Here is a 26,614-nt window from a genome sequence, read left to right on the forward strand (position 1 = left end):
GACTCCAGACTGTTTATTTCATAAGCAATGATACAGGAGTGGAACTGAAATTAGATTAGGTGATGGGGTGTCATTGTACCGCGAGTTGGCCTAGAGATTAGCGTGTCCGCCTCTCGATCAGGAGATCGTGAGTTCTACTCGCGGTCGGGTCATACCAAAGACCATCATAAAAAATGGTACCTGCTGCCATCTGGCAAGGCACGCTACAATACAGATGTGAGTAGGGAGTCAAACTCTCGCGGTTACCAGAGGACACGCCCCCCCACTATAACCCTAGCTATGTAATAGGCGAGAGGCTGAGGGTTACAGAAATGGAGATTGGCGCCACCCGATGTGCGGGAAGGACCTTAGACTTAGATGGGGTGCCATTATTTTCTCACAGCAGAATACTTCATGATGCTGCTTAACCATATAACAGCTTTATAAATAATATAGTATAGCATGTAAATGCATTATTGCATACAATAAGAGTCAATTTCATCAAAAAGTGACAAGTAAAAGCAAGATGCAAAAATATCCTAGACACGCCCACTGCGTTCTGATTGGCTCGTGTGTTTTAAAAAAAACAAACACAATAGATCAGCACATTCAGGGTCTTTTACAGTGTGCTTTATATAAATGTATATTTATATAAAATTGTTTTCAGGAACATTTTTAGATATATACTTTTTAAAAACATTATATGAATTTTTTGACACTTACTGAGCCTCTTATTTATTTACTCTGCTTTTGCAGCACCTAAACTACATACACATCATATTTATGATTATCAATTCATAAACATATCTTCATAAAAGTTAATTTATTATTCACATATAAGTAGACGGCATACACACGTTTACTGGACTGCAAACAATATGCTGAAATGAAATGGAGAAAAAAAATCATGTGCGCGCGCGCTGACAATAGAATGTATATATTAATAAACATGATTATTATTTTAATTATTATAAACACTTCAGTGTAGTGGAGATGCTAGAAGGTTGAGGATGCTTTTTGGGAGACGCAGTCCGATATCTCTGAGGTAGTGAGAAAATCTGTCAGCAAAAACACAAGTAAAATAAAAATGTCACCAAATCTGTTGATCAATAAATATCAAAAAAATGATTTGTGGTACCGCTTCAGTGCTGTTTAGAATATTAAATTGTTTTATATATGTATGATCTGGTACGCAGCCCTCAGCAGCGTCACTGCTGGGCTTTGTGGTGTGTGTGTAAGATTAAACACTACCTGAGCTCCGGCTGCCGCTCGGCGTCCTGCTCTCTGCAGATAAAACGCACACAGGGCAGATAATCCGTCAGTATCGCCGTCCGATTACCGTGACATCGGAACGCTTTACTGCACAGCACTTTGTGTACGACTTCACCACGCTTCTGCGCACTGAAACAGGAGAAAGAGAACGTTAGCATCATGCTGCGTTAGCCCTGTGCCCAGGTTTAACATTTATATATTTATATTCCATAAAATGCCCAGTTTGAGAATGTACTGTTTTTTTTTTTTTTTAATGGTGAGAAAAATGATTTTCAGGCAGCCATTTTGTCCAAACTATTACTGCCACTTTTCTAAAGTTACCACAGGAGTTTATTGCTAATCAGCTAAAGTTACTACAGGAATTTTTTCGTTATTATGCTAAAGTTACCACAAGAGTTTATCGCTAATCAGCTGAAATTCCACAATTACACAAAAGTTTATCGCTAATCAGCTAAAGTTACCACAGGAAGTTATCACTAATCAGCTGAAATTACCACAGGAGTTTATCGCTAATCAGCTAAAGTTACCACAGGAAGTTATCACTAATCAGCTGAAATTACCACAGGAGTTTATCGCTAATCAGCTAAAGTTACCACAGGAAGTTATCACTAATCAGCTGAAATTACCACAGGAAGTTATCGCTAATCAGCTAAAGTTACCACAGGAATTTTTTTGTTATTATGCTAAAGTTACCACAAGAGTTTATCGCTAATCAGCTGAAATTCCACAAAAGTTTATCGCTAATCAGCTAAAGTTACCACAGGAAGTTATCACTAATCAGCTGAAATTACCACAGGAAGTTATCGCTAATCAGCTAAAGTTACTACAGGAATTTTTTCGTTATTATGCTAAAGTTACCATAAGAGTTTATCACTAATCAGCTGAAATTCCACAATTCCACAAAAGTTTTTCGCTAATCAGCTGAAGTTACCACAGGAATTATGCTAAAGTTTTCACAGGAGGTTATCACTAATCAGCAAAAGTTTCCACAGGGATTTATCGCTAATCAGCTAAAGTTTCCACAGGAGATTGCTAGCTGGCGAAAATTACCCCTGGAAGTTACTGGTAGTTATATATTTTTCTGAATCTTCATAAAAATTCATGTTGATTGATATTGAAACTGGATAAATTAGATCCAAACCTTAATTTCCTTGTTTTGTTTTTATCTCCTCCCATCATGTCCTGATTCCCTTGTTTCATTGGACACGCCTCCATTCTGCACCTGTGGAACCCCAAACCCTCCACCACCGCCAGGATCTCATAACATCTCTCCAAACTGCGTGTCCTCATCTCCACATCTGCTTCTTCTCTAGGCTCGTCCAGCAAACCGTCAGCCATTTTGACTCCCAGAGGTCCAGATTTACAACATGGCTGCTGGGAAAGATACGAGTCCATGAAAGACATGGTGTCAAAAAGATGTGCAAGAGAGTCCACCTTAGAAAAACCTCCAGCCTCTGCAGCTGATTGGTTCATCCGTTTGAATCTGTCCAATGGGAGCGCAGATTCTGAGTGCTTGATTTTGAGAAGGTGTCTCTTAACTTGCAGTCTGGAACGGTTTCTCGAGCTGGGTGGAGATTTAATCGCTTCCTTTTGAAACGTTGTGCAAATTGTAATTTGATCAAAAGTGCTTTGATCTACTTTTTCAACAGTGGGTGGGGCTAAAAGAAGATCCAGGTTTGAGTAGAGCAGGCTCCGCCCTTTTCGCCAGCTATCCACCAGCACCTCCGCACACCTGCTGCTTTCCAGCTCAGCGTAGGACCTACACTATAACAACCCAGAGAGAAAACACACACACACACACACACACACACAAGTATAAATTTGTGTATAAAAAGGTGTGAACATGTGTGTTTGTGTTTATAACCCTCACAGTGAGTGCTCTGTTGTGTAGATGGTGGTGTGTGCTTCCAGCTCCACTTCTCGCCCACAACTCCAGCTCTAACAAACTCCGCCTCACGTCTCCGTTATTCTCCTGTAGCATGAAGCGGATGTGCTCTGGGTCTGGCTTCACCCTCTCTACCACACACACACACTGCAGGTAGCTCACAATGGTCTCCTTACACACACACACACACACACGTCTTTAATTAGTAATTGATATTTACTGTGTAGTCTCAAGTGTATAGACTTGTTCAGTGTTTGCTTTACCACTGCAGGAGTTCTGAAACGGATCTCCTCAAAATGACCGTCAAACGACTTGCCAAACGACGGATCTGCAAAACGCAACACCGCAGTATAAATGTACAAACAACACTTTCTCACTTTCTTTCAATTACACCTAATAATACAAATTCTTCAGCAGACAGTTCGGGGCTACAAAGTGGTGGAAAAAACCACGGATGCCTCCATGTTCACTTTTTGTTAGCAACAAGCTAGCGAATGTGAAAGAGTTTTGACTATTATACATATTTAGAAATATAATAATAGTCTATTAACTGAAATATTCCTTTTATTAAAAATGAAAAAAAAAGTTAAATATTCCTTTTCTTAATAAACATTTATAAACATTTGTTCTGCCTCCATTTGTTTCTCTTTATCTTTCAGCAGCCTGTAAAAAAAAAGAGAGCTCTGCTTTCTTTTTAACTCTATTTGTACACAATCGCACAGCAGCTCTTTCATGTTTTACATCTGTTTTTTGTGTAATGCAGCAAAACTAGAGCTGTGTTACTTCCACCTACAGTGAAGTCACATATATTCCAGCTATTTTATGTTACTGTGCAGTCTGCTGTCTGAACAACGCAATTACAGCTGGAAAAAAAACCAAGAGGTTACACAGCCTGATAATAATCACCATTCATTTTTTATTTCATCAATTTCAATAGCCATAAATCTGTATTGTGATTTATCGTTGTAGGAGAAATCATTACATGCCTAATAACTAATAGTTGCCGAGTTCCTGTGACTTTATATACGGATTACGTTGTCAAGTTTAAATCAGTTAGAGACACATTTATTAAACTCAAATTTTGTGCCGTTTCACTTGAATTACTTGAAAGAAAGCAATTCCAAAATAAATAAGACTAGCCATTCAATTAGGACAAAAGTAACGGTACCTTATTCAAGGAGGACGGGTTAGGGTGTGTCTATAAGAGCTGACGCTATTATAATCACCATTTTGTTGTTTTCAGGTCTCTTTGCCTTTTATGGTGTTTTGTGGGAGTGGCGCGAGGCTTGAATTTTATATTTGGTTCAGGTTTACAAAACTTATTATTATATAATGATTAAGCATAAAATACTGGGAGAGACAAAATGTACTCTAATGTACAGTGACTGTATCTATTTTATTTTCATTGAAATGGATTTCTGGAAGGTTCTGGAGCTCACCGTTGGCGGTCAGGATGATTGGTCTCTTGGTTGTGCTCATTAAAGACTTTACGGCTCTGAGAAAACCCACGTCCTCCTGGAAAACGATATCGACCTGCAGCGAGCAAACCGATCTTACAAATCAGGACAGAATTAAACATGATGTCATAAATAATATCTGTAAAATGTAGCAGGACCCATAATTACATATGGGTCAATACTCTATATAGGAAAGTTATTACATTACTGAGTTACCGTTATCACCCTGAAGTTGATTATTTTCCCATAACAGCTCATTACAGCAGCTATAAACTGTTACATAACGAATCTGTTTATGTAGAGCATTCACTATACCAGTCACTGTGAACGAGCTGTTACTATAGGAACAACAACTACTGCCAGAACTGCTGTTATAGAAAATTAATCAACACCTTCCAACCAATCACAAGCCAGAATTTACCTCCTCAAACAGAATGAGAGATATCGCCGCTGTCTTGTCCTTTTTGTCCAATGCACCATCTTTATTAAACTCAGACTCGTCAACTGTGACATCAGCAGCAGCTGTAACAGACCAAAACTTACTTTCATTTTATGTAGAAATATTTATGTGGAATCTCTTCATAAATAATGGAAAAATTATTCCAAAATAAGGAACAAATAAAAATCAGGGTGCCAATATTTTTGTTGAGTACTGCAATATATTGTATACATACATATATATACAGTGCTGAGCGTAAATGAGTGCACCCCCTTTGAAAAGTAACATTTTAAACAATATCTCAATGAACACAATTTCCAAAATGTTGAAAAGACAAAAGTTTAATATAACATCTGTTTAACTTATAACGTGAAAGTAAGGTTAATAATATAACTTAGATTACACATTTTTTCAGTTTTACTCAAATTATGGTGGTGCAAAAATGAGTACACCCCACAACAACAACTACTCCATCTAGCACTTTGTATGGCCTCCATGATTTTTAATGACAGCACCAAGTCTTCTAGGCATGGAATGAACAAGTTGGCGACATTTTGCAACATCAATCTTTTTCCATTCTTCAACAACGACCTCTTTTAGTGACTGGATGCTGGACGGAGAGTGATGCTCAACTTGTCTCTTCAGAATTCCCCAAAGAAAATAATTTCTTTACACCACAAAGGTGAAGGCTACAAGAAGATCAGCAAAGCTTTACATATCAGTCAGAATACTGTCGCAAAAGTGGTACAAAAATTTAAGAAAGATGGAACTGCAACCATCTCACAGAGACGTCCAGGTCGTCCACGGAAGTTAACACCTCGACAGGAGCGTCTTCTGATGAGAAGGGTTGAAGAAAATCGGCATGCAAGTTCACTGCAGTTATCTAAAGAAGTAGAAAGCCAAACTGGGGTGACTATTTCCTGTGACACAATACGGCGTACGCTGCAGAGGAATGGCATGCATGGATGCCGTCCACGAAAGAAGCCTCTCCTAAAGCCCAGGCACAAAAAAAGCCCGCCTAGAGTTTGCCAGGGCCCATGCTGACAAAGATGAAGACTACTGGGACTCTATACTCTGGAGTGATGAGACCAAGATAAATGTTTTTGGAACTGATGGCTTCAAAACTGTATGGCGTCGCAAAGGTGAGGAATACAAAGAAAAATGCCTGGTGCCTACAGTGAAACATGGTAGTGGCAGTGTCCTTATGTGGGGCTGCGTGAGTGCTGCTGGTGTCGGGGAGCTGCATTTCATTGATGGCATCATGAATTCACAGATGTATTGCTCTATACTGAAAGAGAAGATGCTACCATCACTCCGTGCCCTTGGTCGTCGTGCACTTTTCCAACATGACTAAACACACATCTAAGGCCACTGTTGGATTTCTGAAGAAGAACAGGGTGAAAGTGATTCAGTGGCCGAGTACGTCTCCTGATCTGAACCCAATCGAACACCTATGGGGAATTCTGAAGAGACAAGTTGAGCATCACTCTCCATCCAGCATCCAGTCACTAAAAGAGGTCGTTGTTGAAGAATGGAAAAAGATTGATGTTGCAAAATGTCGCCAACTTGTTCATTCCATGCCTAGAAGACTTGGTGCTGTCATTAAAAATCATGGCGGCCATACAAAGTGCTAGATGGAGTAGTTGTTGTTGTGGGGTGTACTCATTTTTGCACCACTCTAATTTGAGTAAAACTGAAAAAATGTGTAATCTAAATTATATTATTAACCTTACTTTCATGTTATAAGTTAAACAGATGTTATATTAAACTGTCTTTTTAACATTTTGGGAATTGTTTGTGTTCATTGAGATATTGTTTAAAATGTTACTTTTCAAAGGGGGTGCACTCATTTACGCTCAGCACTGTGTGTGTGTATAGACGCACACACACACACCTCTTGTCTCTTGAAGTTCAGAGCTGACCAGTTTTCCACTTTTCCTAAAGTAATGTGTCAGAGTGACGGACTTCTGCGCAGTGACACGTTTCTTTCTGGAAGCAGCTCGAGGGATCGCTGACGGTTTTCTGCAGGAGGAGACGGATTTCTGTGGAGCAGCTTCTCCTAAAAACCACACATTTTACATTTATATTTCACATGAAACCCTGGTTCAGTGCTCAGTCAGACATGTAAAATTAAAACGTTCAGGATAGTGAAAGGTTGTAGATATAAACAGGAAGTGGTAAAGGGCTTTGTTTTGTTTTTGTGCATTAAAAATTCCACCGAAAGGATTTTACACTTTTATGAACATCAGACGTACGACTTATTCAGTTTAATTTTATTTATATAGCGCTTTAAACAATGGAGATCGTCCATTACATTATAAACAGGTGATGGGGAAGTGATCGAATACACACAGTGGAGACGGTGAATGTGTGTGAACTCACGGGACGCTGCAGCAGGTGTGCGTGTGAGAGAGGCGGAGCACTGTGGCGCCCCCACCTGGTGAGACTGAGTCGACTCTCTGAGCTGAGACAGGACAAGACGACCAGAGCGCAGGGATGAGCTGTTCACCTCCAACACCTACACACACACACACACACACTGAGCTTACATCAAGAACTTTAAAATGAGTATACTGTAAGCTTAATATGTGCGTGTGTGTGTGCGTACCTTAAACCCCAGCTGCTCTGCACAGGCGAACACGGCTGCACTCTTTCCTGCTCCTGTGGGTCCGTGGATCAGCAGTGTGTTACACAGCTCACCCTCACACTCCATCAGCGGGTCGCCTTTGAAATCCCCGCGATCCCACGACCCTGAACCCAGGAACAGGAAGTTGCTATGTATGGCCACCAATTTAACCTCATGCACACACGCAAGTCTAATTCATCACACTGCATCGAGCTGATGATGATGATGGTGTGTGTGGGTGTGTGTGTGTTACCATCGCTCTCCTCCTTCATCTGACGCTCCTCTCGTCTTTTCCTCCTCTCCTCCACATCTGCTCTTATCCTCCACTCCTTCAGCCAGCTGTCACCACGGCAACAAGGAAACGAGATTAAACAAAAATGACCAGGGATTCTCCGAGTCGATATTAAAATTTTTTTCAATAAATAAAATGAACAGAAATTACTCAAGAATAAATTTTTAAAGTAATATTTAAAAATATTTAATACTGTACTGTGATGCGTTAAAATAAAAATTATTAACTAACTTTTTTTATTGTGAAGTTTACTTGAAGTTATGATTTTATTTGGGATTAAAAAAGTATTTAGATTTATGAAAATTCTTCTTCTTCTTCTATGTTAATAATATTATTATTAATTATTTTAATTGAGTACATCAATTATAATTAAGCTAATTATGTCAATTAAACTTTCCAAGACATTCTTTTAGCCTACACTAGAAGTTTATTAAATTAAATCCATTACTCTAGAATACCATTTTAAATAATTTATTACTAAAATAATAATTAAAAAATTAAAAACAATTTAGAAAATATTAATTTAAATATTCTGTAGTGATATTTTACAATATAAATTACTTGAGATTTTATTTTGATATAAAAAGTATTATATTTGGAATCAAAAAGATTTTTTATTTTTTGTAAATAATAATTCAAGATTTTCATAAATAGAAGATACAAAAATGTTTTTATAAAAACTATTATTTTATTTCAAAATGAAATAAAATAGTAATTTAAAGATGTATTATAATTGTTTTTAAACAGCACCTTTCAGAAATTAACAATTATTTAAAATTATACTAAGACATTATTCAAGGCTGTATTTTAATGTTTAAAGTTATATTACGATGTTTTATAAATGATCAAGGATTATATTAATCTAATAATAATATATTATTTCTGCTTTTTAGATCTATTCATATTTTTATACCTACACAGTCTTGTGCTGAAAAGTGAGCTGCAGGATTAAAATGAAATTTGAACAAATTAATGACACTGCATTATTTATTTATTACATTATATTCCACAGCGTTTTTGGGTTTTGTGTTTGTCGGTGTCGAGGTGTTCACTGATTGGTGGATTGTGAAATTATTCTCATTTAAATATAAATAATAAATAAAATGATGATGCATAAACCTGACACTGGGCATGAGCTGATATTAATTTTAAATCTGTGCCAATAATATTATCATAAAAATGATATTTTTCAGACACGGTGGCTATTGTGTCTCTCATGTTTTTCCCATATTGATGGAGTAGAATTTTTATAAAATGTTCTGTGCTTCTGATAACGATATGGTGATAGTTTTGTGGACCTGATTATCACTCCTCACCTGTACAGTTTCTTCACTGCGGCCGAGTTCCCCACGACTTCATCAGCGCTCCGAGGACGATATTTCTCCGTCCAGGGCATGTCATCGTCATGTGTTGCATGTCCCTCGTCCAGGGCTGTGTTCTGCACACGCGGTTGTTTCCTCCTCAGTCTGTTCCTGCTGATTGCTCCATATCGAGAGTTCACACGACCATCTGACCCGTTTCTGATCTCAGACTCGTCCTGACTCGTGTGCTGGCGTTTGCGAAGACGTCCGTCACTGTGAGATTCTACTTCCTGTTTCCTCTTTCCTGCCACTGGGATGACCGAGCCACTTTTACGATCACCTGAAAGAAATTGAGAAACTTGACCGAAGAACCAAAAGCAGCTTCAATCACACTTTGCTTTGTGTTTAATCTTTTCATTCAAAGTAATTATTTTATCCAAACTCACCAAGTCTCTTCAACAGCGTCTGGAACACGTGTCGAACCGGAAAGTGTGGGTTCTGATCATGGATCTGCTTCAGAACTTCCTCTTGGGTGTGAGCTGTGAGTTCTTTAAAGAACTCAGCTGAGGTCTGAAACTGATGAGAGAACAAAACATTACAAAGCTATATGTATGATGACATACCACAGCGCTGTCCAGGTCTGGACTCTAATTGGTCAGGTGTTGATTAATTCTCTAGAACAGCAGCTCAGACAATAGTGCAGGTTTATATTAATGCATTGGTTATATAATACGTTATCGTTTCTATAGTAACACCTCACTCACAGGGATGTGTACAGTAGACGCTCCACTGATGAGTTTAAAAGGATTGATGGAGACGTTTATTGATTAACACTGATGAAGGGAGTCTCCAGTATCAGAGGTAAAGATGTAACTAAGTTTAAAATAATAAAGCGAAAATAATGCTGCTTTTGTCTTGTGGGTGGTAAAAGAGAGCAACTGGACTTGCTTGAAGACGTTTCACCTCTCATCCGAAAGGCTTCTTAATGATGAGAGGTGAAACGTCTTCAAGAATCTTCAAGCAAGTCCAGTTGCTCTCTTTTACCACCCACAGTTTACTATGACCTGGATGACTGAGAATCTTCACAGACGTGCTTTTGTCTTATTAATATCAAGAGATTAAAAGACAAAACAGAGGCTGGGGAGGGAACGGCTGTTTATGTCTGCAGCTGACATGTTGGCGAGAGCGTGTTTGATGGGATAAAACGCTCGGGGACATGCTGTTATAGGAAACTAATTAACTTCAGGCTGGGGACAGTAACTCTGCCTCCTGTCTCTGGCGTTGGAGCCTCACCCGCACCTGGTGACTCAGTGACGCCGGTGTTGATTTGGAACAAGCGTTCAGCACAGTGTCGTTTTCGCTCTCTTCATGTTCACGTCTTTCTGCACGGGATCCACTCGGACCTTGAGCCTCATCTGCGAGGATGGATGTCTGGTGAAGAGAAGAAGCGCCGAGTTCTGACTTGACTTCAAGTTTATTCTGTCCTAGAGATGTCTCCATGAGGTGGAGGAGGAGGCCTTGCTTTGGAGGAGAACACTGTGTGCTGTGGGGGGTCAGAGGTCTAGTTTTCTTCATGGTGGATGCGTGTGAACGTTTCTCATCATCACCTGTGACTTCAGGTCTCATTACTTTACACTCACTCAACACCACATCAGACTTTTTGGTTCTTTTTGCTCTTTTCAGTCTGTTGATGTTTGGTTTCTCAGTGCTACTCTGCTCCTGGATCTTCTCACCTCTGACACGTTTCTCATCCCCTGTAAAGCTCAGTGAGCTGCAGGAAGACCTGACTGAGGGCTCTGTACAGGACGCCATTTTGGAAGGAAGGAAGGAGAACTCCACTTCATTTTCCTCACTCTAACGAGTAAACACACACTGCGGCACTTAAGCCTCTTAATTTAACAATATCTTTAGGAAATCTTCTGACTGAATCCCTTTTATTCTGCTCTGAAAACCATAAAAATAAACTGAAAACTTCTTCAGGAAACTAACTGGTGTTTTGTAATGCTCGCGCCTTCGCACCGGAGACGTTCATATCAGACTGACCAATTACAACACGGCTGAGTGATGACGTCAAGACGTCCGTAACGTAACTCGCGAGATGTAATAACTATAGCGAAGGTAAAAAAAAAAAAAAAAACGCGTAATGAAAAGTAAATATTATAAAAATAAAAATGACTATATTACTACCAGAATATTTAAAAGATTAAAGTGAGCTGTTTAAAAAAAAAAGATTACTGAAACGAATGGGAATTTTTACTTCCGGAATCAGGGTGACGTCACCACCTCATTCTCATTACTCCAAGATAAGTGTTCAAAAAAAATAGTTTAAAATATAAACAGTTAAAAAGATCTATTAGACCAATGGGAAAAAAAATCAAGATTCCTAAATAAAACGTATTCTCTAAGATTTTAATATAATGCTAGAGTAGGAATTAATAAATAAAATAAATTAATTAATAAAATTAATTAATAAAATCACTTAAAAGCATTTATGATTTTTTTAATCTATTACAACCCCGATTCCAAAAAAGTTGGGACAAAGTACAAATTGTAAACAAAAACGGAATGCAATGATGTGGAAGTTTCAAAATTCCATATTTTATTCAGAATAGAAACATATCAAATGTTTAAACTGAGAAAATGTATCATTTAAAGAGAAAAATTAGGTGATTTTAAATTTCATGACAACAACACATCTCAAAAAAGTTGGGACAAGGCCATGTTTCCCACTGTGAGACATCCCCTTTTCTCTTTACAACAGTCTGTAAACGTCTGGGGACTGAGGAGACAAGTTGCTCAAGTTTAGGGATAGGAATGTTAACCCATTCTTGTCTAATGTAGGATTCTAGTTGCTCAACTGTCTTAGGTCTTTTTTGTCGTATCTTCCGTTTTATGGTGCGCCAAATGTTTTCTATGGGTGAAAGATCTGGACTGCAGGCTGGCCAGTTCAGTACCCGGACCCTTCTTCTACACAGCCATGATGCTGTAATTGACGCAGTATGTGGTTTGGCATTGTCATGTTGGAAAATGCAAGGTCTTCCCTGAAAGAGACATCGCCTGGATGGGAGCATATGTTGCTCTAGAACCTGGATATACCTTTCAGCATTGATGGGGTCTTTCCAGATGTGTAAGCTGCCCATGCCACACGCACTAATGCAACCCCATACCATCAGAGATGCAGGCTTCTGAACTGAGCGCTGATAACAACTCGGGTCGTCCTTCTCCTCTTTAGTCCGAATGACAGGGCGTCCCTGATTTCCATAAAGAACTTCAAATTTTGATTCGTCTGACCACAGAACAGTTTTCCACTTTGCCACAGTCCATTTTAAATGAGCCTTGGCCCAGAGAAGATGTCTGCGCTTCTGGATCGTGTTTAGATACGGCTTCTTCTTTGAACTATAGAGTTTTAGCTGGCAACGGCGGATGGCACGGTGAATTGTGTTCACAGATAATGTTCTCTGGAAATATTCCTGAGCCCATTTTGTGATTTCCAATACAGAAGCATGCCTGTATGTGATGCAGTGCCGTCTAAGGGCCCGAAGATCACAGGCACCCAGTATGGTTTTCCGGCCTTGACCCTTACGCACAGAGATTCTTCCAGATTCTCTGAATCTTTTGATGATATTATGCACTGTAGATGATGATATGTTCAAACTCTTTGCAATTTTACACTGTCGAACTCCTTTCTGATATTGCTCCACTATTTGTCGGCGCAGAATTAGGGGGATTGGTGATCCTCTTCCCATCTTTACTTCTGAGAGCCGCTGCCACTCCAAGATGCTCTTTTTATACCCAGTCATGTTAATGACCTATTGCCAGTTGACCTAATGAGTTGCAATTTGGTCCTCCAGCTGTTCCTTTTTTGTACCTTTAACTTTTCCAGCCTCTTATTGCCCCTGTCCCAACTTTTTTGAGATGTGTTGCTGTCATGAAATTTCAAATGAGCCAATATTTGGCATGAAATTTCAAAATGTCTCACTTTCAACATTTGATATGTTGTCTATGTTCTATTGTGAATACAATATCAGTTTGTGAGATTTGTAAATTATTGCATTCCATTTTTATTTACAATTTGTACTTTGTCCCAACTTTTTTGGAATCGGGGTTGTAGATCAATCCGATATCATCTCGGTCATTTATTTATTTTTTTTAATAAAAAAGTTTAATTCCAAATCTGTTCACATCTCCTACTTCCATGAATTGAAGTGATTTGTATTTAATGCAGAGTTTATTTATAATTATTTACAGATCAAACTTCCAGTGATGGTGAAATTCTTGATCTTCAGGGTTTTTTTTCCGTCTGTGAAATAAACAAACTATTCAACAACATACCAAATGTCATGAAGCACGACGTGACCAAGCACTCCGTTTTCATTTAAAACATTTTTAATTTGTCATATTTCCACATTACAGGGAAACCTATGCAATTTTTCGTTTACAATTTGAAATATACACTGTATACTGAGTGAAGGGGGGGAACAAACAAACAAAAACAAAAAAAACCAAAAGAAAAAACTGAGTGCTTTGGCATTTTATAAAGTACGACACACTTATTTACCAGATGCAAGATTAACATCCTGATCAGATTATTAAACTATTCTAATCGTGTGTTCGGGTTTTTTTTTTGGGGGGGGGTGTGTCAGGGGTCAGAGGGATGAAGTTGAGATGCTCCGCCCCTCTTTTCATTCATCCATCCATCCATATATTTGTTCATTTCTAAAAGCCAATAAAAGTCCAATTTTGTTCCTTGTGCACCTTTAACTGACATTAAAGGCAAAAATACAAGCATGAGCTCAGATAATATTGCTGATTAATTAAGTAATTAATTAATAACGCTGAGATGGATGAGGCAAAGTGCCGCACTCAGAGAGGATGGGGGGGAAAAATAAAAATCACTAAATAAGTGAAATGAAGTGCTAACGGACTGTAAAAGAAAAAAAGATTAAAAATAATCAGGACTGGCAGGATGTCCTTTCTAGAGTTAATGATAATGGCAGAAAGGAATCTGGAGATAAACAAACAGAGAAAACAAACTAAAAAACAAAACAAACAAAACAGTCTCAGTGTTGTGTGTGTGATACAAAAAACGTCACAAAAAAGCTGCTTCAGTCCTTAAAAGTGGCGTTTGAGTCTAAAACGTCCTTTTGTTAAGAATCATCTCCAAAATCAACTCGGCTCTGGCTCAGAACTGTAGAATTTGGTTGTAAATAGAGTCGGTTAGGGCTGCAAATATGATGACCTCCGGTGCACTGCAAACGATCTAGTTTTAGCTTTTGTTTTTTACTGAATTCTAGAAAACTGGAAAGAAATGCTTCATAGAATTGAAGAGAAAACATTCAAATGAAATATCAAGCTGACAGAAAAGAACTGTGAAGCGTTCTAGATGTTGGGTGGCAGGAAATCTTATGGTATTATTTTTATCATCATTTTGTTAAAATCTGGAAAACTTGTCAGAAAGAAATGCTTTCTAGAATTGTGCAGAAAATTGATGGATTTTTTTTTTTACAACGGCAGCAGCTCGTCTTTGTCTACAAATTTAGCCTCCGCTGTAAAACATTCATTTCTAAATGTTTTAAATCTTGAGAATTAAAAAAAACAACAACAAAAAAACCCACTTTCTTTAAACTATTCTGCAAATTTTCAGAAATTATTTTTCATGATTTTCCACGAGCGCTGAGCTAATTATCAGAACATAGCAGTGAATTTTAACGTGCTGTAAGAGAACGGCAGTTTCGGTCAGTTCTAGAAAACCAAAAACAGTTTCTGCATTTTGTAGAATCAGAGGGGGGAAAAAAAGGTAAAATTCTGATGATTCCGAGCAGCTAGCTGTGTGAATCCTATTACTTTAGTTCTCGCTCTAGAATTTGAAACCGTATCAGTTTTTTTTTCTGGGTTGTAAAGATTTGGCACCGAACCACAGCGGTGTTGATTTTCGGAGTTGCGGAGGCGTTCGGTGTTCAGTCAGTGACGCCACTCTTGGTGCGTTTGCCGTGCAGGGAGAACCCTGAGGAGACGACGTGGCCATTACAGGCGTTTTCCTCTGGCTTGGGCAGCTCGGCCTGGATCTCCCGCAGCCGCGTCATCGCCCGGTCGATGGTTGCCGTGGTGACCAGGTTAAAGTCGTGCATGCTGACCAGGTGAAGCAGGAAGTTGCGCCACAGGTTCCTGTGTGCAATGTGAGGACCACAGTTCTCCACAAACAGCATGATGGCCTGGTTCATCTGGTTATCTGCTATAAACCTGGAGAGGAAGTCACACAGCGTTTCTCAGACCGCTAAACAGATTTTTTTAAAAAAATGTATTTTACAAAATTTAAACCTCGGACTTACCCGTGTTTCATGACATGGAGGTTCCACAGCTTCATCACCTCCTTTTCTCCCTCATTGACATCCGTGAACTCCTCGATTTGCTGTCAGGAAAAGCGCGTTAATATAATCTGCAGCTTTTCTACTTTGTGACCAATCAGAACCTCAGAGTGGCGCTGTCTCTCTCTCTCTTACCGTGGAGGTCTTCTCTCTCAGCCACTCGGGGTCTCTCTCGTCTTCGCTGTCCACGTCCATCTCCTGAGGACGCAGTGGCATGCAGCTGTCGCTGTGGAAGTACAGGCGGTTGTGTCCGCTCACGTACGTCCTCTGCTGCTCCGGCTCGCCGTCCTCCGACTCCAGGAATTCTGACAGGCTCGGCTTTGTGCGTTTGGGCCTAACGAACACAGCCGCAGTGCGAGTAAACCCTTTAAAATCGCAGCCTTGGAGATAATCCGTCACTCTAACTGACCCTGAGGTTTAAATGAGGCTCTGCAGAGCTGATCTCTGATTGGCTGGTACCTGCATACGAGGATGTGGGTGACGGCGGTCCTCTTGACGGGGCCGTTGCGGCTGAAGGCGAACCCGGGCTGGCTGTGGATGTCCTGAGGATTCCCTACGTACGAGCCGTCGTAACACTCGTTTATGGACACGTCTATCCTGGCCCCTTTGGGATGAGGCTGAGAGGGAAAAAGCACAGAAAAGCTGAAAAATATTCTATAGAGGCAAGAGATATTATTCAGACAGGAATGGTTTTCCAGATATTCCAAACATCTGTGGTAATATGAATAGATTCACTGTGTATGAAATCACACAGGTGGGTGTGTCTTCACTATGTACTACAAACGCACACACTCATGTAACTAACCACTCCATGACCCACCTCCACATGGACAACTAATCCCGTCTGAACAAGGCTTTAGACCAAGTTTGGTGCAGGTTTGCTATGGTGTGTTGATAAGATGCCCAGTTGTCATGGTAACCATGGGCTCATAGTGGTTTATCTAGCTCACTAACTCTGCTTGTGACTATTTACGCCTCCATAAAAATCCACGTTGTATCCCAGATCTGTGAGTCCTGCAGGAATCTCCAGCGAAGCCTGGACTCACCACGTAGTTGAAGATGAAGCGGCTGTGTGAGAGTTTGAGGTGTTTGAGGAGGCTGTAGAGTTTCTGGCAGTTCAGCGTGCACCAGGGACAGTGCAGGTCGTCGCGGGCCTCCGTTTGCTGCCGCGTGTTGTTGTTGTACAGAAACTTCCAGAAAGAAAGAACGAACATCCACTGTGAATTCACGTCTGTACTTTACGACGCATTTCAAAAGTGTCACGGGGGAAAGACCACGAAATAAACACCTGATAGAAAATGCGGAGTTTCTGTCTGGGCTCAGAGACGGTCTGCTCTCTCCTCGTCTGAACACCACCTCCTCCACCTCCCCCTCCCCCTCCTCCTGTACTGCTGCTGCTGCTGTTCATCGAGTCTTTCACTACTAATGACATAAAAACCACGATATAAGTGCTTTTACACACTTTCAGTAGTAGTAACTAACTAGAAGTGTTAATTTGTACTTTACCCGCCGGGGCAGATCTGAGGGTGGGGGTGCGAATTTCAGGTCCGCTGGTGTCAGAGTTGCGTGTGGACAGCGGTTTGGCTACAGGAGCCGTCGAGGGGTCGTTTGGGTCACCGGTCCAGCGTAGTGTGAACTGTAGAGTCGGTCCCTGAGAGAACGTTTCAAATGGAGGCAGCCTCTGCAAAACAAACAGAATAACAAGAATCCTATTAATTTTATAGTGATGTCCTCACACTGTGGCTCGTGTTATAATTTATAAGTAACATGAACGATGGGTTTATATTAATGCTCCTTCTAATATGCTATTGTTGCTCATTCAGAGGGAAGGACACGCTCTAGAGTAGGGCTGCACAATATATTGAAAAGTATCGATATCACGATATCATAGTTTGCAATACACATACCACAAAAATTACTTAAATTTCGATAAAAGGCACATTTTTCTGTGCCGTCCAATCACATTTGAATGTCAACAAGCGCCGCGGGATAACTCCGCCCCCTATTGCAAAACAAGTAAAAGCCTCGTGGTGATGGCGGAAGGTGGGAGCGGTAGCAAGTGTGGTGAGACAAACTTGTGTGAGGAGGAACTGGTTTCCAAAAAAAAAAAAAATGCACGTCTGCTATTTGGAAGTGCTTTGGATTCAGGAGGGGTGATGTACTGCAAACTCAGGTACTTTGCAAGACATGTACCTGTAAAACAGTGGTGGGGCGGCTCGCTGGGACAAACACTGATGTACAGCAGCATAAAAACATAAAACCGCGCTCTCTCTCTCTCTCACACACACACACTACTGCTCGCTCACACACACCACTGCTCTCTCACCCGCGTGTGTTATTAACAGATTGTGTTTGAGTTTATGGTGAATCTGTGTCGCTCACCTTCATCTCCCGGGAGCCGCTGAAATTGCCATTTTGAATGCTTTATGTTAATGTAGTTTTCAGTTTTTTGTTTATTTCAACTTAAGACGTTTTCTGCTGCGCTCACAAAAATTAAGAGATTTAAAGATGATTGATGGACACCATTGCAGGTGTAGCCATGTTTTTCCAATAAAAAATAATGTTGGAATGGAAGCGATGCATTGGGTGTTTTTTTTTAAATGCTAGATACAGGGCAGAACGGCGAGTAGAGGTAAGAAAAACAGTATATATTTAATTATCGTGATACATATCGATATCGAGATATTCAGTCATGTTATCGAATATCACATATTTTTCTGATATCGTGCAGCCCTACTCTAGAGTGTGCCGTTATGTGAAAATAACAGCCGTTTCCCATCTAAAGTGATGTTCCGTTACTCCATCAGCTCAAGTGAAGCTATAGAAGTTGAAGATGTAGAATTTAGGAGACGATCTCGCTCACAAACCACCGATGTTATTTAGCTTAATTTAATTTCTGGACAAAATGGTGGGCAAAAAATGTTCATAAATGTAATGCTATGTTCATGTAAGCAATCGTTCACTTACTGCGTACATGTCAGCCACATTTAAACTGAGATTTTCTCAGTTCTCATTCTCAGAGATCACTGGCATGTGGTTGCTGGTGAACGTAGCTCACTACTACAGTTAGCTAATCCAATCTGAGAATGAAGTTAGTACAAAGCCGAGCATGTAACACGTAAATCACATGCTGATTAGTGTGATATTTAATGCGTGTTTAGGTAGCTAGGTCTAGAAGGCCACGCCCACAAGTGGCAAAGTACAAGCGAGACGAGTGACTGGTTACATGCTAGTGTGAACATGTGTACCATGTACACTTCCTTACAAAAACACAGTCAGTCATTCAGAAATAAGTGAGAAGCACACCTTTCCGTCCAGGATGGTTTCCCAGGTGGCTCTTTTCTTACTGACAGGACAGTCTTCGATCTGCTGCATCGACACTTCATACTCACCATCCAGCAACTGCAGACGTCTAGAGCACACACACACACAGTCAGGACAAAGTTAAAGAAGGACTTGAAGTACAGCTTTATAATGTTCCCAAGTGATACTAAACAAAGTGCTCATCTCTCACCTGTTCTTGTCAAACACAGTCATCTGTGCAACGAACGTCTCGGCGGCGTTTCCCTCGTCATCGCGGTGAGACACACCCCTCTTCTTCCTGCTCGACAGATCCTCCTTCACATCTGCACGCACATTAAAAATAATAAAAGATTATACACTATATTTAAAATACCCTACCAGTAAAAGCAGCTATGATAACTGGTTTAACTGGTACACAGAACACTTTTAATATTAAAATCCAGCTCATAGTGCACACGCAAATATCATCATCATCACTGAAACATTTCTGGAACAGTTTCAGTTTCTCTTCTTAGTAAAATTAACAGTTTGAGTTGCTTTCATACTCACACTTTATTTTTAACCCTACAAGAAGCACACAGTTTTACAAAAAGAGCTATTTTTAGCTCAAGGTTCCTCTAAAGTTCTTCTAAACACCAATCAAGTTCCACCTCAGGGAACAAGTGAGAGAAACAAACAGGGAGGACAGAGGAGTCTTGTTAGTGTGTGAATAGGAAATGATTTACATGAAGAGTGTGTGTGTGTGTGTGTGTGTGTGTGTGTGTACAGACCCATGTTCTCATCCGTCTCGCCGTTGACATAGGCACTGGAGTGTGTTTTTCCAGGCCGGGACACTCGGAACAGCAGTGAGTAAGACTTCACCATGTGGCTGTTGCTCGGCTCGAACTCAGTGCTGGACACGAGCAGCGTGGGGAACGACGTCGGCTTTGTCTGCTTCACGTCCGGGTTTAAAGGCACCTGCTTCTTCCCTGTAGGCACTTGCTTTATGGGGCAGCTGACATCCTGTACAGAGAGAGAAATAAAATACAGAACACCGTCACGGGCGCTAAAGTCCAGTATGAGCGGGAGGGGTGCCAATATTATATCTTATTACAATATTTACTGAACATTTCATACAGATTAATAATATTATTACAATAATGATATTAAATGTACTACTATAGTGCAATATTTTAATTAAAGTATTAAATGGGCTTAAAAAAAATTAATCCATTACATAAGATAACAAGTCAAATAATACTTGCCTTATGTAATTTAATAAATAAAACTTTGAATAAATACCTAAATAAGTAAATAAAGCTGACAATAATTTAAAAAATGTTAAGTTTAAAATACGTTTAAAATAAAATAAACAAATAAATAAAACATTTAAATAAAATAATTCTGGAAATAACTACATTTAAAATAAAATAAAACTTCAAATAAATAACTAAACATAAAATAAATTAAATAAGTAAAACTTAGAATATATAAATAAATTTAAAGTAAATAAACCTTTAAATAAATATGCAAATAAAATTTAAATAAAAAAGTAAAGCTTAAAATAGATAAACTGAAAAAAAATTAAACTTGGAATAAGTAAATAAATTAAATAACTAAATAAATACATTTCAATTAGATAACAAACAGAAGTTCAAATAAACAAATTACAAATAAGTAAAAAACTTTTTTTTTTAAATCAATAAAATTTAAAGCAAATAAAAAATAAAAAGCTTACAATAAATATATTTAAAATCAATCAACAAAAAATAAACAAAACTTTAAATAAATACATTTAAAGTAAATAAACTACACATAAAACTTGCTATAAATGAATAAATTAATAGAAAAAAATCCAAATAAATAAATAAAATCAAACAAGTGAATTACAAGGGTGTGATGATATTCTGGAGTGTGAACAGTTTTGCTTTACTGTGCATTTTAAAGATTATTTTTAAAACTTAAACTCACCTTTCGCTTTTTATGGCAGACTTTGACGAGTAGCACCTCCAGAGAAACCGAGTTTTGCTCGTTTTCTGAGTTTTGACATGGCTTATCTACAAAGTGGAAACAGGAAGAAAAAAAAAAGAAGACAACTTACTGTTTCCATCACAGAGTTGATTACTTTCCTGTAACAGCTCCCTCCCTGAGTGTTCTATTCCTCTTACACCACAGCAACTTTCCAACATGACAATTTTTATTTATTACAGTGTGAAGCATAAACTCATCTGTCCTGAAGATGTCGGAAAATTTACTAAAGTTACAGCTTTACCTCCGACACTGGAGACTCCTTCCATAAATGTGAAATAAACGTTTCCTTACTTCAAGAAAACATCACATCAATGATTTTTATAACCTGTTTATTATCTGCTGGACACACCCCGTGTAGGAGCTGTTACTATAGAAACCATAATGAATCAGAGCAAATGTATTAATATAAACCTGCACTATTGTCAGAGCTGCTCATCTCATCTCATTATCTGTAGCCGCTTTATCCTGTTCTACAGGGTCGCAGGCGAGCTGGATCCTATCCCAGCTGACTACGGGGGAAAGGCGGGGTTCACCCTGGACAAGTCGCCAGGTCATCACAGGGCTGACACATAGACACACACAACCATTCACACTCACATTCACACCTACGGTCAATTTAGAGTCACCAGTTAACCTAACCTGCATGTCTTTGGACTGTGGGGGAAACCGGAGCACCCGGAGGAAACCCACGCGGACACGGGGAGAACATGCAAACTCCACACAGAAAGGCCCTCACCGGCCCCGGGGCTCGAACCCGGACCTTCTTGCTGTGAGGCGACAGCGCTAACCACTACACCACTGTGCCGCCCCCTGTCAGAGCTGCTGTTAAACAGAATTAATCAACACCTTCTGACCAATCAGAGTCCAGAATTTGGTAGTGCTGTGGCGTTTTTTTAAATCACTCACCGTTTTTATAAAAGAACCCAGTGAAGGTCAGCTGCAAGTGTGACGATAAACTGGAGGGGGGAAAAAAAAAGCAAATCACTAAACACATGGAAAGCTGTGTGTGTGTGTGTGTGTGTGTAAGTATGTGTGTGCGTGCTCTGTACCTGTGTGAGTCTTGATCTCCTTTCATCTTCTCCACCTTTGCCAGCATGTTGTCTACTTTAAATGCTTTCCTACACACATGGAGTGGTTATTATTGTGTTATAAACAAGTAATTACAGCTGTTATACGCATATATAAAGTATTAATAAAGCTGAACATGACTCCACCTCCACCTCCTCATCTGCTCAGTGTAGAGTGTTAGTTACCTGTTAGCGTTTGTTCGAGAGTTTCTGTGGGACATGAACGTGAGACACCTGTGGAGCAGAATCGGCTGCAGGAGAAACACACACACACACACTTATTACAGTATTATATCACACTGTGTTCTTTATAAGTTCATGAACAGACGTTTTCCTCTGAGGATCAGGACCGGAGTGATACAATCATACAATATCGATATTGTAATAAAAGTCTTTCACAATACAATTTTCGGTGATATCGTCAGTATTTTGTAATAAAAGTTATAAATTCTGATTGGATCTTAAAACTTAAAATGTCATGATGCATACCGTGTGTAGTGGAAACGTTTTAAAATATCAGGATAATATTTTTGTCATATCATATCTCCCGCCTACTAGTGCATGTGATTTTTTTTAAAAATATATACCGCTGATTACTGACATAAAACATGTCAAAGAGAAATATAAATGTAAATAAATGTTTATACGTACAGCAATGAGGTTCCTTGTGCGCAGAAACCTGTATATTTGTGTCGGCTCTGTCAGGAAAAAAGAACAAACGTAAAAAATTTTATATTATATAAAATGTATAATATAAAAAGGATTGATCCACAGGATTCATCGCTAATGATACAGTTTAATTAGAGATGGAACCGATACGAGAAACACGATCAGTATCTATACCAGCAAAACATAAACAAACAAACAAACAAACAAACATACATTAGATAGCAGAGAAAAGAATTCAATCCTGCAGTTAGATTTGAAATGTTTCCATATAAAGAGACATGATTGTATTTTATTTTTAGGATTGATTTTTATTATGTTTATACTTTATTATATTTATGTAAAGTGATGTGTGTGTGAAAGTATTTAACTGAATTAAGAAATCTGTGTTTTTTGTGTAAATCATTATTTCTGCTGTATAATTTTGAAGTGCATCATTCAAAAAATATTTACGCTGTTTTTAAACAAAATATATCGCTATCAAAAATTAATACTTTTAATCTGCTGGGGCTTTAAAATGTCATGTTTGGTAATTGCTCTGCTGTAAACACACCACTTTATTATTTATTATTTTTATCTTCAAACCGTGGTCTCGCTGGCATCACAGAAAAGTTCAGTGATGTGATATTTGTGTCGTATCGCTCCAGCTCTAACGAGCACATCCCTGTTCCTGAGTAAACTGTAACCAACGCCTGATTAACGGGTCGTTATTATGGGGTTGTGTAAAAGGGTGGAGCTCACACTCTCACGTTGGGACTTATTAATAAATCTGACTTACGTTGTGTATAAATATATCATACAAGTTAAATTAATTTCACCATCAGGGGAGAACAAACAACTACTCGAAACTCTTCGGTTAAATCTCTGATAATGAAAGCTTTCGATAAAACAGACAGCTGTGTAACGTACGTCCTTTCTGTCCTTCATCATTGGGGAAACTCACCGCCATCATCACGACAAAATCCGACTTTACTCTTTGATCAGAAATAATTTAAAGGAAATTAAAGTATGATGGGAGAATAAGCATGAGAATCATAAAGTAGAAGAATAAACAAAATATCCATAAATAAGAGTTAATAATTAAAAATATTGATACTGAAAAAATCTTTTAAAAAAACTTTAACTGAAGAAATTCACAGTTAAACTCTTTCACACACAAAAAAAACACTGTAAACATAAAAAAAAGTAAATGTAATAAAATAAATCCTAATAAAAGAAAAACAGTGAAGTTTCTTTAGATTTATTTTCCAAATGCAGCTTCAGTCTCTGCTGCTTGTTACAGGATCCGATGTCTGGGAGGTTTTTCCTCAGAAATCTGATCCACCCTTAATCTGTTTCCTGAAAACGGATACTGCATTTCTGTTGTCTCTAAGCTTTAAAAATTATATACTTTCAAAATTTATTTGTAAGAGCTTCACTTCCAGGAAAAACAAAACAAAAAAAAAAACAACCTCATCTCTTATTAAAAACAAAGACGACTTGGGGAAAAAAAAATGCAGATTTTATAAATTCAGCTAATTTTTTCACACATAAATTTTATACTCTCACTCTCTTTATCTATAAACATTTCCAGTTTTGACCAAAAATAAAAAATAAATCCTTTCCAAATCCAACTTGTTTTATTCTGATAATATCCGATCAGTCAGATATCAGATTTTTTTATTAGATATGAGTGGTGTGTTTTAGACCTGAGAGACAAATCACACCTAGACAATGTGTTCATAAAAACAAGTTTATTAAATATTAATAATTATTACAATTAAACTTGTAACAGTACATGCACCGAGCACATCGGACTCATCTATCCTATTCTGATTTTATAAAACGTCTGACTCACTGATCTGATATTTTATTAATTGTGCCACAATAAAATATACTTAATCAGTAATAACAGCAATAATAAAACATATATGTCTCTTTTTGTTTAACTTATTTACTGAAAAGGACTTATTTTTTTAATGAAAAATCCAAACATACAAAAAAAAAAAAAAACAGACTAACAAAACCAAAGTGAGAAACTAAATGAAACACTCATTACAGGTTAAATTAATATTATTACGATTTAACTGACGAATTGTATATTATTATGGATATTTATATTATTAAAAATACAACTCATTTTTTCAGTTTAATTTTATTAATCGTGATACAATTTTTAAATCAGAAATTAAGCATTTTCACATCAATTCAAATTATTATTATTTGACTATAAAGTGATTCAATGTGATATTAGTGTGAAATACAGACAGGAACAGAACCATACGTGAGAAAATATTTATTTTATATGTATAAATGCATGTTACAGGTGAAATAGTTATTGTTTTTTGAAATAAGTTTTCATTTATAGCTTTTTTCCATCTTTCTCTCAGAGGCCTGCAGTTACACTGACTGAGGACACGGTACTGTGTGTGTTTATAGAAGAGAACATGATGGTGATTATTACGGTTCTATCTGAGGGGTGAGACTCACTCTCGAAGGCCTGCAGGAAGAGCTCATGGTCGGCCTGGATCTGCTCCATCTTGGGCTTTTTCACCGAGTTCACGGCGGAGACACACACCGCTCCACTCGCCCTGCCGCCCGCAGCAGCGCTCACCACCTGACCCGGGTACTTCTGCGGCGCCATCCACGGCAACAAACACAGGATGGAAATAAAAACTCACAGCCGGACCGCAAATAAAAACACTGATGTATTAGCGTTAAAAACAAACAAAAACACCTAGCTAACTAGCAAGGCTAGTTTCTCAACTAGCCTGCTAGCTAACTGGATTAAAAAAAAATCTCCCGGTCGCGCGCTCCTTTCTAAATCAATTCAGTTTTAAATTCTTTTCATTGTTTCTCCCTACTCCTCTTCTTATTTTAATTCGAAACACATCACTTAACCGTTACCTACAAACATTTAACCGTTTAACGATTTAGCCCCCAGTCTAAAAAAAAAACCAATAAAATGTATAAAATATTCCAGGTAAAAGTATACGCTGAGGTGTTGCTAGCTAATCCAGAAACGTTAGCATTCCTCCTCAGAAAGTCTTTAGCAAGTTAGCTAACGCCAAGCCGCGAAGAACAAACGGGCCGAATTGCAAATACCGCCAACATCCCTTACCTTAGTGCACTACCTAGTCTATAAAGTCATCATCCCCGACGTCCTATGTAGTATCACTAGCTCAGGAGTCATTCAGGATTCAACACAAACTAGAAATAGCCACACAAACAGAAAGAGATCGTTTAAACGGTTATAATTTTTTTTATACACACACATACTCATACATATATATTTGAATAATTGTTTTTAATTTAATGTTTTTTTTTTATTTCAAAAAGTCCTACACCGGAATATAAATCGAGGGACTGCTTAAAAAGCTAGAGGGTCGCTCCATTTCAGACGTGCCCCTTCAAAATAGCGTAGTCCAATCAAATCAGAGCGACTCGTAATTCAAGGCTTCTGATTGGTTTTATTGTTTGATTGACGTCAAATAAAGGTAGGTAGACGCTGCAAATTTGCCGCCAAGAGGCTCGCGCGTTGAAAGTGGGCGTATACAGTAGTGAGCATTTTAATTTAACACATACAGTAATATTTATTTTTAAATAATTCGTAAATATCTATCTATACAGAACGAATAATACATTTTTATTTAAAATTAAAGATGTTTACATTTTTATACTTATCTTTTTTACTTTGGAAGTACTTAATAATAATAAATCTTCAAAAGATAAAAATAAATCATCAAACGTGAGAAAATTTTATATAAATAAATAAAATACGTAAGACATTTATACATCCTTAAATTATGCATTTGTAAAAAAAATTAAATAAAAAATATAATAGTTAATTAATTCCTGACCACAGTAATTTCTCTCAGTATGTTATTAATTAATTTATTTTTCATTTGTTCGTTCGTTAATTAATTAATTAATTAATGTGGAAAAAATTAATCGGATCTGGTAATGTTTGTAT

The 26,614-nt window shown here is 38.3% G+C and overlaps 2 protein-coding genes across 4 annotated transcripts; both read right to left on the bottom strand.

Moving 5' to 3' along the window:
* Window positions 1-783: 783 nt before the first annotated feature.
* Window positions 784-11,279, bottom strand: atad5b (ATPase family AAA domain containing 5b). 2 transcript variants are annotated; one of them, XM_060918066.1, is made up of 14 exons: window positions 10,551-11,279; window positions 9,698-9,827; window positions 9,267-9,591; window positions 7,912-7,997; window positions 7,641-7,783; window positions 7,415-7,550; window positions 6,927-7,091; window positions 5,015-5,115; window positions 4,576-4,669; window positions 3,400-3,464; window positions 3,122-3,307; window positions 2,393-3,015; window positions 1,231-1,380; window positions 784-1,037 (listed from the first exon to the last, which is right to left on the bottom strand). In XM_060918066.1, the coding sequence occupies exons 1-14, from the start codon at window positions 11,061-11,063 to the stop codon at window positions 959-961; spliced, it is 2,796 nt and encodes a 931-aa protein (XP_060774049.1). In that variant the 5' UTR covers window positions 11,064-11,279; the 3' UTR covers window positions 784-958. The 2 variants fall into 2 exon arrangements, with proteins under 2 accessions (XP_060774049.1, XP_060774048.1); XM_060918065.1 differs by having other exon boundaries at window positions 10,545-11,279.
* Window positions 11,280-13,619: 2,340 nt separating this feature from the next.
* On the bottom strand, window positions 13,620-25,711 carry suz12b (SUZ12 polycomb repressive complex 2 subunit b). Of its 2 annotated transcripts, none has more exons than XM_060918583.1 (16): window positions 25,132-25,711; window positions 22,648-22,694; window positions 22,183-22,247; window positions 21,979-22,047; window positions 21,836-21,885; window positions 20,870-20,955; window positions 19,690-19,921; window positions 19,131-19,242; window positions 18,923-19,028; window positions 17,123-17,297; window positions 16,905-17,035; window positions 16,663-16,806; window positions 16,076-16,233; window positions 15,752-15,950; window positions 15,581-15,660; window positions 13,620-15,491 (listed from the first exon to the last, which is right to left on the bottom strand). In XM_060918583.1, exons 1-16 carry the CDS (start codon window positions 25,283-25,285, stop codon window positions 15,209-15,211), a joined length of 2,091 nt encoding a protein of 696 aa, XP_060774566.1. In that variant the 5' UTR covers window positions 25,286-25,711; the 3' UTR covers window positions 13,620-15,208. The 2 variants fall into 2 exon arrangements, with proteins under 2 accessions (XP_060774566.1, XP_060774565.1); XM_060918582.1 differs by having other exon boundaries at window positions 16,905-17,038; window positions 25,132-25,710.
* Between the last annotated feature and the right edge of the window lie 903 nt (window positions 25,712-26,614).

Source organism: Neoarius graeffei, chromosome 4 (assembly GCF_027579695.1).
Source record: "Neoarius graeffei isolate fNeoGra1 chromosome 4, fNeoGra1.pri, whole genome shotgun sequence".
Classification (NCBI taxonomy): Eukaryota; Metazoa; Chordata; class Actinopteri; order Siluriformes; family Ariidae; genus Neoarius; species Neoarius graeffei.